The sequence below is a fragment of the Colias eurytheme genome, chromosome 1 (genome assembly GCF_061535395.1).
Source record: "Colias eurytheme isolate Ceu_HAF_F1 chromosome 1, ilColEury1 Martin Lab GWU primary, whole genome shotgun sequence".
Taxonomy (NCBI): domain Eukaryota; kingdom Metazoa; phylum Arthropoda; class Insecta; order Lepidoptera; family Pieridae; genus Colias; species Colias eurytheme.
Genome location: NC_142980.1, coordinates 11,928,266 through 11,944,573, shown reverse-complemented (window position 1 = coordinate 11,944,573; position 16,308 = coordinate 11,928,266). Strand labels below are relative to the sequence as shown.

The 16,308-nt window shown below is 32.6% G+C and overlaps 1 protein-coding gene across 1 annotated transcript; it reads left to right on the top strand.

Annotated features, from left to right (window-relative positions):
* Positions 1-489: 489 nt before the first annotated feature.
* LOC149911278 (LON peptidase N-terminal domain and RING finger protein 2-like) lies at positions 490-15,105 on the top strand. The gene is made up of 11 exons (XM_090104725.1): positions 490-602; positions 6,033-6,122; positions 6,217-6,327; positions 6,480-6,532; positions 9,089-9,150; positions 9,673-9,897; positions 10,461-10,576; positions 10,758-10,878; positions 11,171-11,274; positions 11,533-11,797; positions 12,394-15,105. The coding sequence occupies exons 1-11, from the start codon at positions 565-567 to the stop codon at positions 12,520-12,522; spliced, it is 1,314 nt and encodes a 437-aa protein (XP_089960851.1). The 5' UTR covers positions 490-564; the 3' UTR covers positions 12,523-15,105.
* The last annotated feature ends 1,203 nt before the right edge of the window (positions 15,106-16,308 follow it).

The window sequence follows — 16,308 nt, the reverse complement described above, 5'->3', positions numbered from 1 at the left end:
CAAGCATAGAATAGTGAATACAGCTACAAAAAAAAAAGGAAATTGCGATCCAATCAGCTATCGCAGTTATCATTTTATAACAGATTATAAATATTTTTACTTCAAAAACACCACAGTCCAGAAAGTGTTTTGGGTACCTAAATATTAATTATTTTGTTTTATTATATTAGAAAATTAATTATTATATGTTTTAATTAATTATTAAACTCAGTGTAAATATAAAATTACAATAATTTAAATACATTTTTACTATTATATTTATCTTCAATAACCATCAATAACCAATCAAAAATTGAAATGGAAAAAGGGCAAAGAACAGAGTATTATTAAATATTAACATTAATTTTTTTATAATACCTACTACAATTGTTATATTTAATCATTTTAAAATTAAAGATCCCTTGAAGTAAACTCGTCTTATTTATTTTCGTGTGTCTGTGGCCTTATATTTTTTTAGTATAGCAATTGTCAATTATTATTTATCAACGCTGGTATAGTTTTCATCGTCATTTCTCTTTGGTTTTCTTTCAGTTTTCTACGTTCGCGCCGACGCCAACTATCAACATGGATACTCCTCTGGTGATTCGTAGTAGTCTATTGAAGTAAGTATTATAGTTATTTTCTTTACTAGAATGTAAACTAGATTATGAGGCAAAACAATGATAATTTATTTAGTGGTATTACATAACGTGACGTAGGTAGGTATTTTATATAATACATATTATAGTAAAACAAAAATTGTTATTTTTTTATCACATGCACATGGTAATGTTTTGATTGAAATAAATAGCTGTACAATCCTTAATTAATACAAAAATTCATTATATTTATAAAACTAAATAAATCTTAAACTGAGCGGTATTTCGGAATTCATTTTTTCTTACTTTTAAATTCAGAATGCAAACTACATTCTAGAATTCTCAGTTTGAAATTAGGAAAATTATCGTTGTTTTGTGTATTTTTTTAATAACATGCTTAATTATTATTTATGTGGTATTTTGGTACTAAAAATATCGCAGCTTATGTAGTTTGTTTTAATTCTACTTAGCTAAATAATAAAGTGGTAATTTTTAATACCTAAAACAACTTGTTGCGCGACATGTTATATATATACGCATAGGTACTTGCAATAAATATGCGTCTACCTACATTGCACTTGCTATATTTTAAAAGTAGGTCATCAATTGATCCTCTATGAACCTATGCACTCACATACATGATATACTGTATTAATAGGTATCTAATAAGAACTTGTTGCTTGTTGTTAACTTGTGAATTTTTGTTATTTACTATTACCTACCTCCTCTATATGTTGCGATAATTTTATAAGATTGCAAACATGTAATAAAGCATTTTTTTATGAAATATGAAGGTCCATCTCAAATGTAAAAAAAAAAATGCGCGAGCGCACTGCAATATGCGATTTATTTAAAAATCAATTAGATTTTGATTACCTCTATAATATTTTATAATATGTATGTATATTAGCATTATTCGATATGTCTCTTTTTTCTTACAGTTATTTTTTGTGATGTCCGCAAAATATCGCGAAACTTTTTTAACTGCATTGTTCATTTTCATACATCATGGCCTTCGCGTATTTACTTTTGTCTATGTTCGCTTGTTTACTTTGGAATCATTAAGTATTATCATTAATATTTAATATATTGCAAATTCGTGCAAACATGAGGTATATCAGTGTTACTTAATCGTTCCTACAACTGTTTAAAGTCAAAATCTTAATCTCATATAAACGTGTGTCTATGTAAATACCTATAATGCGTTATTGAACAGATGTAAAATTGTTATATATTTAATTTTTTATAAAAATACACATGAGAAACTTTGTAAACGGATTGCATTAACAATTAAGTATTATAAAGTCAATGTGCCAGTAGGTCGTGTTATATAAGTTTGACGCTTGCCTCACTTTGCGTAAGAACGTATTTGTAAGCAATACTCTAGCTTGACGCTGACGTAACATGGCTTTACTGGCGTTTGTCTTTAATTGCAGTGGTCCAAAATTAAACCGTGACATAAATAGGAATTTTGCTGATTATGCATAGCTTCAATGTCACAATATACGTCGTCTGCAAGTCGTCTGTATCATTTTATTAAGATCACAGCCAATTAATAAATTATACTTTATAACTAGTGTTATATAAGAGAACGCTTTAATTATATTGCGTTCTGGTTATAATCAGTCGCAAAAAACTATAGCCATTTGTTTGTTTACAGTAGTAGCAAACGAAAATACACAAAATAGGTCTAGCGCTAGACTATAAGTCTTGAATCACTACACCTTCTAATCCGCGCTTATCTTTATTTTTGAATTACTACGTAATCCATATTACCAAACTTGGCCAGCGCCAGCGTGATGGATTATGGCCTGTAGCCACATAGGAAGCCCGTGTCCCATCAGTACAGTGGGAACGTATGCTGATGATGATGACGATGTTGATGATACCTACAAATTATCAAATTATGTTTCTGTTTTTTACATTTCGTGTCAGCTCGCGGCAATATTTGAATTTATTTTCTTACTTTACTGTTTACTTTACTTTAATAATAATTGAAGGGTGAAGTATTGGATATAATTTTATATGATGAAAAGCCTGCGTGGGTAGAAGTAATATCGCGAGCGGAAAGCTATTGTGACAGTATATGTAGGATGTTTTTGAACATGTCGTTTTGATTATGTAAATACTAAATAGTATTAATAAGTTACACCCACACGTATTCAGTCACACGTTATAAAATATACATAAAGGAATAAATGTACCTACTACGATATAATTACTTTGATATTGTTAGGGGTAACGAAGGTCAAATGTCAATAACCGGATTATAAGTATAGATTGGATCTTTATATTGAATATAATTTAGAAAGAACCAAGTAGGTACATCGTATTGTTATGTTGTATTTAAGTTATTATGCATACCTATAATGATAATTGCGATAGAATATGCGTATATTTATCAAATGACTATCTCTTACAACTGAAAATGTCTTCCTTCGATTATAATTGACTAGAGCACCCATAAAGTGGCAGAATCACTTGCATATAAAATCACTGATAGTTTCATACATTCTTTTTCGATTAATTTAACTGACAGATATTCTATACATAAATACCAGGAATCGTGAGCCCGGCCATAAATCGTTAAGAGCTATTACGCACTGTCGACCAGTCGCTGGCGACTCAGTCGCCGGCGACTGTGACTTACTATAGTTTAAATAGGGGCTTGCGCACTTAGTCGTCAGTCGTCCAGGAGTAAGTCCAGTCGCCGGCGACTGGTCGACAGTGCGTAATAGCTCTTAGTTGAAGGTTGGAATGCATATAGGGCGACGGGATTTTTCCTGCATAGAAACAGAACGACAGACTTTAATAAATATTCGTACGTATCAAAATCCGTTACGTATTTTTAAAGATTTATGGACGGATAAGTAGCGACGACGACTTTGTTTTATATCATGAAGTGATAGTAATATATAAAAACACTTGAAAAAGCAGTTATTTTGAAATGGCAAACATAGAGTTGTGCTTAGGCACTATGGCCTAGAATCTAGATGATACTGCAGGCCAGTGGCTATGCCGTTTTTTGATTTCGTATTATGTAGTACATATAAATAATTGGTCTATATAAAAATAAGGATTTAATATTACTGCTACTTAATAGAGGTGAATCGTAATTGCGTGACGACGGTCTTGATGGCCGTCACAGACGATACGATCGCCTAGAGCCATTTACTTAGATCTCAATGTCTCTTATATAATTTTGCTGGTTATGCTGTCTACTTACCCACCTAGTTATTATTATGTTATTCAATTCATCAATGTCATAAAGCAATTGTTGAGGTTGATCATGCATTGTGTATACATATACAGGTGTCCCAAGAAGTAATGATAATATACTATTTTAATAATAATTACCTAGTAAAATATAAAAATTTTGGAAAAAAATCCGATCCCTAAATTAAATTAGAAATATTAGATTTCTTCATATAATATTATACCACCTAATCAAATAGGTTTAGGAATCTGTGCTCAAAAATATTTTGAATAGTGGAAAAATATTTTGATCAGGTATGCCCGCCATATTCTATTCGTGTTTATGCAATACGCAAGTCGCAAATGATTGATTTCTGTGAGATATGCAGATGTACATTGAATTATATTTTCAGTGAATAGAATAAGGTCGGAATTTTATTATTACCTTTTATGATATATTTTACCTTCAAATAGACAGACTTCGAAGTAATTTGATATAGGTGTATTAGATATAGCTGCTAAGTATCTATATTAACGTTAAAATAGTTTTAATGTTATAGGGGTTGTTCTTGGGATAGTCGTTTCTCACATAACTTGCTTAACGTACATTTGATACGCAGGCGAAGACGCGGGTTCGAATCTCGCCTCGTGATAGATTTTTTCTATTCTTTAAAAAAATCTCATATGCGTAGTACATACATACGTACAGGGTGTCCCAAAAAGTAATGATATATTGAAGCTAGGAGGTAGAGGACCTAGAGGGCTATCCGAATCACCCCCATACATGTTATGCGATTTTTCGTATTTTCGGAGTTATGACATTTTTTTTCAATTTTTCATCTATCTCTGAGTACGATGAGATTTTTATTTATGGTGACGTGAATTATTGCGCTAGATGCTTGATTTTTTATGTGTGCTAAGCTGAAAGAGAGGCCAATTCAGTATGGTAACATTTACTATCGTTAGATCTTCGAATGGAATAAAAAAAAGAATTAAATGCCAAGAAAGATAAAATTACCCAGTATGTTCACCACTTAAAGGGCCCGTAAAATCACCTATAAAAGTTTTCCGTTTGGCTTTTAAAAACTTGCTCTATCTATCAGGTAGCTACCCTGAAAATTTTATTTTATTATTCATGTTCAAAATAAAATATAGGTAATCATTTTCCGTCATACTGGTACTCGGAAAGCAAAAAAATTTCGTGGTCAATCAATAAAAAGATAGGTTTTTTGCGATTTTCGCCGAGACGGTAAGTTAATCATAGAATCACCTGGGACCAAAATTGTAGATCATAAAATTATCTATAAAAAACTTCAAATACATTTTTTCTAGGAGCCACCTTTTCTACGAAAAATCTGTATTTTTCATTCATTGTTCTCAAAAAAAAAATTGCAATCACCAGAACGACAGGAAATTTAAATATTGTATTTTTAATTGTGTTGCACAATTTTGTTAAATTGCGACTGTATAAAAATTTTGTTCGTGGTCGTCGTCGTCGTTGGTAGGGTGAACAAATCCTAAGCAAAATATCATACGCTTATGTCAATTAGTATCGATAGCGGATTCTATTCCTTTGCGTTTTGACGTTTGTCTCGGCGCTGAACGGCGATCACTTTGTTGTCTGTCTGTCTGTCAACACCCTTTTATCGAATACTCCTGTCTACGGAATAATTCCGTAAAATATGAATTTATAATTAGATTTTATAAAAAATAAACAAAATTTTCGCAAATTTCGATAGTCGCAAGGGAATCAAAACCTACAAAGTCTTGATAGTTAGTACAAGGTAACGTCTTGTTACACAGATTTAAGAAGATTGCGAAAAACATGAATTTTGAATCACCTACATTACTGTATTAAAAAAAATATTTTTAATAATTTTAAACTTACAAGTTACAACCCCTTTACTCCCGAATGCTAACATATAATATTAAATTAATACCTTTAAGCTGTAATAAAATAAAATTTCTATGTTAACACATTTAATGCCGCTTATTCTGAAACTCGCAACTGCTTGCAACTTGCAAGGGAATCAAAACCTACAACTCCTACAAGATACTTCAAGTGAACTCAGTGAGTCCTGAAATTTAGTTAAAAGCAATGTCTTATAGCACAGGTAAAGGAAAAAAATTCTAAAAACATAAATTTTAAAGTCACAACATAATAAAAAAATAAGTTTGTTCGGAGTCCTCGTTGCACGAGTCCGACTCGCACTTGGTCTGTTTATTATTACCTACTACATTAATACATTTTTTTTGCAGAACATTTCCCGAAATAATGTTTTGCCCCACGTGCAAAAATGTTCTCGAACAACCAACCACAAATTTTTGTGGACACACACGATGCGCTAGGTAAGCTTATTAATTATTATTATAATAACATTTGTTTGTTAAATAAAAAAAGCATATATATTAATTTCGAATGAACAATTTAAAATAATTACAGGTGCACAAGAACAGAACCATGCATTTGCGGTTTTAAGACCAATTGTCGTTTAGAAATCAATAAAGTGATTGAAAATATCATGAAAGAAATACTACATTTCAGAGAAAAATGGTAAGTACACGAATTGGTCAGAAATAGTGCAGACTTGCCACCAATTAAAGAATGACATTATAATTATCTCCGTCGATCCTAAATAAATGCATTTTTAAGAAGGTGATTTTAGTACATATTTCAAATCAGTAATATTTTCCTTTTATTTTTAGGATTTACAAAATGCGAATATCGAGACCAAGAAAGATCGAACTCTACCGTGCAGGTACTCTTTTATATGTATAAATTAGATAACTTCAAATTCTAGCTGTAAATTTATGTATCTACATTTTACATTTATTTTTTCCTATCTATTATTTTAATGTAACCTAATTTTAGTTAGTTTCAACACAATTATTCTGAAATACAGAAATAGCCTCCGTTTTAATACTTCACCGTCGTTGATCGTCTTCTGTGACGTGCGTCGTAAGTAATAATTGCTTGCTTCTCTGTCGTCGTCAAAAATAACTTTGAAATTTTAAGTATGAACTTGAATACTGAAATTAAAGTTATTTATAATTTATCCTTATTGTTATTTAGGTTGCTATTTTAGTACTTTTGTTAAAATACGTCGGCAAAGGTAAAAAGGATATTCATACGTAATAAGGTTTTTTTATGAGTGTACCTATATTATCAAAAATAGGTTGAATTAGGATCAACATATTATTTTGCAACTACATATTAATAATTAATATTGGGTGCTGGGAAAATAATTTCTGTGTTGGTTTCGAGTACCAGAGGTGTGCGGAGTTAGACCAGCATTCGGCCATGACATCGTAAAAATTAGGTTATGTTATATAATGTTATGATTACTAGATTATGAATGTCACAGTTGAACCACAGTCGGTTGAACGCTGGCATAGCGTGGGTGTAGCGTTGGATACAACTGGCTATTATGTAATTCGATCATTTTATTGCTTTATAAGTCTGGTTTGACAGATACCTATATGCCTAGCTATTATTAGTTTTGAATAAAAAATTATGGGCAATATACCCATTTCCCGTAATAACACAAGATGTAATGGGATCGAGCGTCTCAAGGCAATTTTGTAAAACCGAGACATTAATACCTAACTAATGCCTAACAGATGCCGATTGTTACCTAAAGAGCAGAATGACATAAGTTACTTTTTAAATTTAACGTTATATACTCTTGCTCATTGGGTAACGCTGTTTGAACATTCAAGTTTGTTAATGTGGTCATATATTTTCTGAGGAGTAGGTACTTTTTACGATATAATAATATATTATGTTATAGTTATACCCTGTTGATGAAGTAAACTTTGAAAATTACTAACTATGGTTGTACTAAAAATAGTAGGTAAGGACACTAAAGGCTTTGTCAGATAGGACGCGTATTTTAGCGCTGCGTAGTAGCGCTGCAGCTTCCTGTTTTAACGTCGCGCGAGGCTTCGTCAAACAGAACCCTTTAGCGCGCGTTAGGAAACAGTTTGATATTATTAAAGCTGCATGTTGTTTACATAATTATTACTTACGAACAAAACAAGGTACAGCGATATTAACTCCGGAGTCGGAAGAATTTTTTACTTACCAGTTTCATTAATTTCTTCTCCGATTTGTGCCCACAATTTTGCCTTAATTGATATATCTTTATAGTTTATATGAACTATCCTTCGTATTATATAAGCATGGATATTTTCTAACCAATTCTATCAAATTTTCGGTCATTATGCAGTATTTTATTATTATTTTACGCCTATTAACGCCGACGCTAAAATAAAATTTGTAAACAAGATTATTATTAAAAAAACAAAATACCCGACTGCACACTAAATAAAGGGAAATTTAGAAAAAATATTATTATGTCTTTATCCCGTGGGACTTTTAGGATAAAATGTATCCTATGACACTCCCGTAATCAAGACAAATCTAACGATACCTCATACATCAAAACCCATCAAGCCGTTTAGGCTACAGGTGGTCACAAAGGAAAAGACATACATACATACTTACATACACTCGAAAAACATTACCCTCCTTCTTTGGCAGTCGGGTAAAAAATACAACACCCGACGTTAAAGCGTCCTAACGCCGCGACAGAGCGTTGCGTACTGCTAGCGCCGGCGCTCTGTTTGACGGTATTCTACGGTGGTAGTAGAACACATCTTAGCGTCATATCGCGGCGTCAACTTAACGCTCTGACGCGCGCTAAGTACGCGTCCTGTCTGACAAAGCCTTAATTTTATTAAAATGTCCGATTGTAGTTGTTTGATTGCAATACAGTTACATAAGTATTGTTATATCATGGAGAGCGCTAAGTCGAAGGTCAAATTTTCTGTGTTACTGTTGCAAATGTTAGGGCTTCTTAGTTTTTAAAATGTTTTTAAATAATTTATTAATTAGAGTTGTATTTATTTAAGGGCCGATTTTTCAATGCTTGGATAAAACTTATCCGTCCAATAAAGTATTACACGATAATATTAAAATGTCACGTAAACTGTCAAATAAAGGCAATTAAAATACGTTTTTAAAATGGTAGTTTTATACATTATTCGACGAATAAGTTTTATCCACATCCAGCATTGAAAAATCGGCCCTAAAAGTTTTTAACATTGCCGGAAGTTAATACGATAATAATATTTTTAATTTGAATACTTTAATGTAATTATTAAACGTATTAATTATATTATTATAATTGAGGAATATTTTATATTAAGTACCAATTATTTATTATGATATCATTATCACCGTCATCGGTGTATGGGATAATAATTAATTGATAAGTTAACTGTTCTTTTTATTAATTAAAGTTTTTTTTTAGCTACTGCGACGGGAAGAATTATTAAAAGGTCTAAATACGTCGTAAGAGTCAAAGTAAATCCAGTAAGTATTAGCAATTCTTTTATTGCTATAAATATTTTCTTTTTTATTCGATCAATTATGTCTCATAGAGCAATGCGTAGGAAATATTTGACTGATATACATACGATTCCAACTTGAAGTACTTTTTTTTTGTATCAACTTCAATATTATTAGCAATATATACACATTTTAACAATTTGATGTTTAGTTGTATTATTCAAATTCTTTATAAATGAGAAATTTTCCAAATCGAAAAGCGAAATATTCGTTAATCAGTTGAATAAAATAGACTGCTCAGGCTGAATCACGGGTAGGAGAGGCTAGGCGTCGCAACAGCAAGCGAAACACGCGGATTCGAATCCCATTGCGAGTTCCAATGCATTCTATTAAAACATTTTGAACGCGTGACCTGATCGAAAAAGCGTAAGAAGGATGGATATCAAACATGCTCAACGTTAATAATCAAGTATCACTTCTGCCGGCACTCCCGGAGTGCAACCCGTCTTTTTTTTTCTAAATCGAGTCCATAATTCTTATTTCCAGATCAAAGTGCGCATTGTGACGACAAAAGATCCGGAACTGTCAAAATTCCAAGACTTCATACACCGAGCCGACATGGAGTGCTCGATATGCAAGGATACGTTCACCACGCCGATAACCACGCCGTGCGGGCACATTTTCTGCAAGCTGTGCATTGAGTGCCATCTGTTCTATAGCGCCACCTGCCCCTTGTGCAATGCGCCGCTGAATAAGTTTAATGCTGATGAGGTGAGCTTTATCTACTAGCTTTCCGACCGCGGATTCGCCCGCGTTTTCCTAAACCGCGCATAGTTCCCGATCCCGTGGGATTTCCGGGACAAAACCTATCCTATGTGTTAATCTTTGTAAATCTACATGCAAATAAAGAAATTTGAAGTTACCCTGTATATGTGTGCTAAATTTCATTGTAATCTGTTCAGTAGTATTTGCGTGAGAGAGTAAGAAACACACACATACACATCCTCACAAACTTTCTCATTTATTATATTAGTTGGACTAGGCACTAGCTGCCTAAGACATTAACCCTATTGCCCCTTTTTCGTGTTTTCTCTGGATACGAACCTTCCTTGTGTCTTCACAAAAATGTTAAAAATCACTCGACCAAATTGGCTTTAATTTGGTCGAGTGGCTCTCGAGTTTTAAGCTTAGCGTTTTATATTTATAAACATTATGTCAGCAATTATTATAATGTAAAATATACGGAAGTAAAGCCCTTGAATTAAAGAAAGATAATAATATTATCTTATCTGTATGCTTCTCTATTGGGAATTTATAAAAACTTCTGTTTCCAGTCATCCCAGACCAGGTATATGGCGATAATGCTTTCGCTATTGGGCTGCTACAACCAACCACCTGTGGAAAAGGAATATTTATTGCCACTCGTTACAGTTGGTTCAGGATACCCTGAGTAAGTATTTAATTTTGTTTTTTACCACAACAAGCCAATTTTGTTTTTTATTTTTTTTAATTTCTACGCTTAAAAGGCTATACAAATATTCTATTCAAAGATCGAAAGATAAAGAATTAACACTCTTATAAGAGTTCTGGAGAATATATATTATGTTTTTAATATATGTTATTGATTTCAGAGTACTGTGTGCTATTGTGTTTTCCCCAAATGCTAGAAAATTTTTGGACAACTTAATGAATTCTTCGAAACCCGTATTTGGTATAATCGGCGATTTTGAAGACGATGAAGATTATGGCACAGTAAGCATTATGTACACTTTGCCTTTGATAATTAAAGTGAACCTTTTTCACTTTGTCGGTAATTTGGGTATAAAATTAGGTTTGTAATTAATATCGCAAGTTTTCACCTCTAAACATATTATTTTGTGAAGAACAATGGTTAGGAATAACCAATGTTTTCATAACCCATAATTATTGACTATTCTTCTTCATACACATTCTAGTTACTTATTTTGAGATAAATTATGATAGTATTATGCGAGATTTTTCTCTCAAATTTCCATAAAAAATAAAAAAAAAAATTATTTTTTAGGTGATCGAAATAAGGGATTGCGTGCAACTGCCAAATGGCTCGTTCTACGTTACTGGAATAGGTGTGCGCCGCTTCAGAATTTTGGGAAAATACAGAAATACTAGGTGAGTATGAGATAATTTTTAATAATTGTCAACTATAATTAACCATTAACTTTCACTATATTTTAGTGAAGATCTACAGTGTTATGAAGTTTGCATAATAAAGATATTGGTTAAAGAAATTTTATTTCTAGACACTAATGTTTAAAGAAAACGATTTGCGTTTGTGCTGCGCCTCTTTTAGCTCGATCTAATCACAGGCTAACTTCAAAAATCGTATTTTACAGGAATTCTTTAATAAAAATGCATAATTTTTTCCAGATTTGCCCTTGCCCGGGTTGTAAACATTTATGATATAGAGGAAAAGGGGGTCAGATTTGAAGAATTGGTAAAATCGGCCAAGTGCATTATATCCATGGCTAAAGATTGGCTCTCTATCATGAATCCCGAGATGCGTCGTCGAGTGGAACTGATCTTTGGCAGACCGACGTTGGACCAGATTGATATACGAAACAGTTTCAACAAGAACGGCCCTACTTGGCTATGGAGGCTCATCAATGTTTTGCCCATTAAGAAATGCTTGCTGGTGAGTTCTTTATATTTTGTGCTCACATTTTTTTTACATAAATAGTTTATGTTCTTCAAACTTGTTAAGCTTGGATGGAAAACATTATTCCAGATAAAGCATAGTGGGTTTTATCTTCTTATATCCGGGTCAACATCTTTTTGTTGACCCGGAAATAAGATAAGGAAAGCCTTATTTCATAAGTTAAATTAATAATTGCATTATTAACATAGGTATATTGATTTCATATTATGGAGCTTTATAAGCTTGTCCTATGTTGTATTTCAGTTATTAATTATGATAATCTATGAGTCCTATAGCCTACTTGCGAATAAAGAAACTAACAAATACATGTGTGGAATTGTTCAAGATTCCAAGAACTTCTCTTTATGTGAATTAGGGTTTCATGTTAAAGTGAAACTTTTATTACATCGTCTCAAACTTTTTGGTCTGTGTAGCGCATGTCGCGTGACGGTCGGCTGCCGAGTAGGTATACCTACTCGGCAGCCGCGATACACGCGACATGCGCTACACAAAGCAGTGTTCGGAACCGTTCGAACAGTTTCACTTTTACCGTGGTTTCATAAAACCACACAACATTTTTTTTATTCTTTCAGTACCTGCTGCTAGGCGAGACGAGTGTCTCAGTTCGCATGTCAGTGGTTAAGCGTTTGACCAAAAAGGCCATCATGATCGAGCTGCAAAAATACAAAGCGACTCGGTCGCATAGGACTTTGAGTATATGAGACAATGAGAGTGAAATGAATTTCACTATAATGATGTACATTTACTTAGGATTTGTTTTTTTGTTGATATGGAGAAAGTTTTATAGTTATCTTTTTGCTACAATATTTGTATACCTATTCTATATATTCATTCATTAATGGATGTCTTGTATTTTTAATGCTGGCGTTTAGTGCGCCGTGCCATCCCTGAATTAGATTGTATTCTGTATAGTACGGAATCCCTGGTACATTTTCATTAATTATTATTAACAAGCTGATTTTTTGTTAGTAGCTTCCTTTTGACTAGACGCCCAACTTTTTTTCTTACAGTAAAGTTGGTCAATGGTAGTTCAATAGGGATAGCAAGGATAAAATATGTTGATAAATAAAAATCATCTGGATAGTACTTATTTTTCATGACAATGTCTATGATACATGTTGGAGATTCGAGAGAGGGGAGTCCCTAACAAAACCTTATATTTTGTAGGAATAAATATTTTTTCACGTTATTTAGATAATTATCTCAATAATTTAAAAATAAAGATTCGGTTAGTAATAAATATTTAAAATTCGTCAATTCAAGACATTTTACCCTTGCTATCTCTGTAAAGCTACCATTTACCAACATTTACCGTAAGCAAAAAAAGTTGGGCGTCTAGTCAAAAGGAAGCTACTAACAAAAAATCAGCTTGTTAGTAATAACTAATAACTGATGAAAAATGTACCAGGGATCCCGTACTAGTATATTAGATTATATTGTATGTGTCTGATTGTAGACGTCGATTGTATTCTATATCACTACACCCTTCATGGTACTGTTGCTGGCAACATTTTGTGCAGCTTAGAACTCCAGTTACTGTTTTTTATAAATTTTTTAATCTATTTTTTTATTTAAAATACATGTAGGAGAATGATTACCTCTAATAATACGACCATTATGATTGCGTCGTCTATTAGTATAAAAATGTGTTGATCATATTTGATATATTTTGTTAAGTTTAGGATGATTATTGTGATGATTATTATTATTCATGATTATTGTGATCTCAATGTTAGTTCGCTAGATAAGTGTAAATAAATTCGCACTAAAGAAACATTTGAGTAAATGTGTTTCACTTGCCATGTTTCACGTCCGTGCATAAGTCAATATTTCATAAGTCTAACTAAACTAAACTTTACTTTAATATGCCATAGAGTATATTTTAAAATAAAATGACCAGTTACAGACACGCACAGAATATTTCAAATTGTAGGGAATATTTTTGACTTAAATTTTAAATAACTAAATATATTCATTATATTTTCTCTTTTTATTAAATAGCATTTATATAAGCAATTTTTGATCAAAAAATTTAGAGAGGAGAAAAGAATAAAGAGACTTAAAACATAATTACAATAAACTCGATTGCTATAGCGGATTTCTGAGAGGCCTTATAGTGCTCGAAAGGATACTTTCGAACTTTTTTTTTCATTGTTTCACAATAGATAAAAAACTTGGTGCTCATGCACAGATTGACACAAATTACTTACTATACTAACTACTTACTTCCTATTCCTTTTTTAATATGACTGATTTATTTCAATTTTAGTAGGGAGACAAAGAACCAATGATTTAATCAAACAACATAATGTTCTTCATGTAAATGTTGAAATAAGGAGGACTTAAATAAATGGTCTTACTAAATATCATAATATGTGTAGAACGTAAATGAGATCTCGTTAGAGATTGTAGTAACTTTTGCGATTTTCTATGTGTCACTATTGTTGTATTCTAAAGATTTGTATTAAATTTTCTCAAGAAGTGCAGAAAATTTCTATCAATTAAAGACTTATATAGTGTGTTCCAAATTTTATAATAGCGATATTGTTTAGTGCGAATATAAAATAAGAATACACTATTGTGGTATTAGTTAAGTTTATAAGATAAGTAAATGTTTTTCTTCATCATTTTTATAATAAAAATTTAAGACTTAACATGTAAGCAGTGTATTATTTAAGCTCCATGAAATTAATGTAAAAACGGGATTGTGTTTTTACAAATTAATTTTGTGGAGCTTATTTCTCTAGCCGGGCCGTGGCCGGTCCTTGTCGCAGTGCGATGCCAACAGTTCGGCATCGCACGCTTTTTAATTTTTATTGATGTCAACTGCAAGTTTATCCGTTGTTCATGGATGTAAGAGAAAATCTTTCATATTTCTATTTAACTAAGTGAGTAGAGGCAGATAATTGCCATTATTTTGTTGGTATTAAGAATTATCGGATAAGCTACCTATGTCTATATTACAGATTTCGGTGTAAAAACAAGACTATAGTCTACTAAGCATTTAGAAACATGCTATATGTAATGACTACAGTCTGTCCTAGCTGATATAATCTTTTCCTTAGATAAATTATACTTAATGTGTAGTTGATTGTACTTCCCCTATTTGATAAAACTGTTTGTGTGATCAGAATGTATAATTCTACTACTTATAAAATTAAACAACTTAAATTTACTGTAAGGAAGAAGTTTAATAGTGATTGTAAAAATAAAAGTAAGCAGTATTATTAATATTATACATTCTCTATGTGATTTAAAATAAAACATTTCAAACTTAAAAAAAAGCTTAAATTTATTTCCCTATTTAGATATTTAATAATTTGTAAGAACGATTCCTACCATAGTATAAAGAGAACAAGTAAGTTATTTTAGAACAAAGGTACATCGCGTCGTTTGTTTGTACACGGAGCGCTTGGCCACGCACCCGTTCATGTACGTACGCAAGCTTGACTCACGCAAACAACGCCGCTCGGTTCCTTAACATGGACCGTTGCGTTAGATCGCGTTCTCGTGAGGGCCGCGCAATTGCTGTGAGCGGTCGGTGTCTGCATAGAACATTATTTAAAATATCAACGTGACACAGCCTTGCGCCTCGTGAGTTTAGGTACCATGCGCTCCTAAACGCCGGGAGACGGCCCACTTGTTCTCTTTATACTATGTTTCTACTCTTCGTATCTATATAGAATGGCTCACGCTCATAGGAAAGTTTGGTGTCGCAAGAGAAACAGTCGAGTACTCGAGCCCCCATTTACACACGCAGACATTAGACAACAACAACCTCCTTTTCTCCATTTTTATTAACACCATTTCCAAAAATATTGAGTCACCCTACCATATGTATGCAGACGATTTCCAATTATATAAACACGCATCACTACTCGAACTACCTGAAGCGATTTTTCAAGTAAACGCTGATCTTGCGACAATCGTCTCATGGAGTAAACATTACGGTTTAACAGTTAACCCAATTAAAACAAAAGCTATTATTTTCGGAAGCAGGCAGCTCGTATCAAAAATCGACTGGGCCGATTTACCAAGTATCGTTGTTGATGGTGTATCTATACTGATCTTGACTGATCTATACCATATAGCACACAAGTAAAAAATCTTGGTTTGACACTTGACCAAACTTTTTCGTGGGATGAGCAAATAAAACAAGTCCGTAAAAGGGTTTTCTCATCGGCGTTCTCGCTACGGCGTTTACGAAACTTTTTACCGATCGCTACGAAAATTACGTTAGCTCATTCTTTACTCCTTCCTCTCCTTGATTTTGCCGATTCATCCTATCCAGATCTCCATGAATACCAACTAGACACCCTTGAGAAGCTTCAAAATTTTTGTATACGATTTATTTATGGATTACGTAAATTTGATCATATTTCTGAGTTTAGAACAAAATTAAACTGGCTCCCCGTTCGCTTCCGCCGGAATACTCACATTCTTCATCTCCTGTATTGTATTTTATTTCATCCTAAAACACCGTCCTA

Coding starts and splice junctions, on each gene's coding strand:
- LOC149911278 (XM_090104725.1), top strand. CDS start 565: ATGGATACTCCTCTGGTGATTCGTAGTAGTCTATTGAA. Junction 10,879..11,170: donor ACGATGAAGATTATGGCACA/GTAAGCATTATG, acceptor ATTATTTTTTAG/GTGATCGAAATAAGGGATTG. Junction 11,275..11,532: donor GGAAAATACAGAAATACTAG/GTGAGTATGAGA, acceptor AATTTTTTCCAG/ATTTGCCCTTGCCCGGGTTG.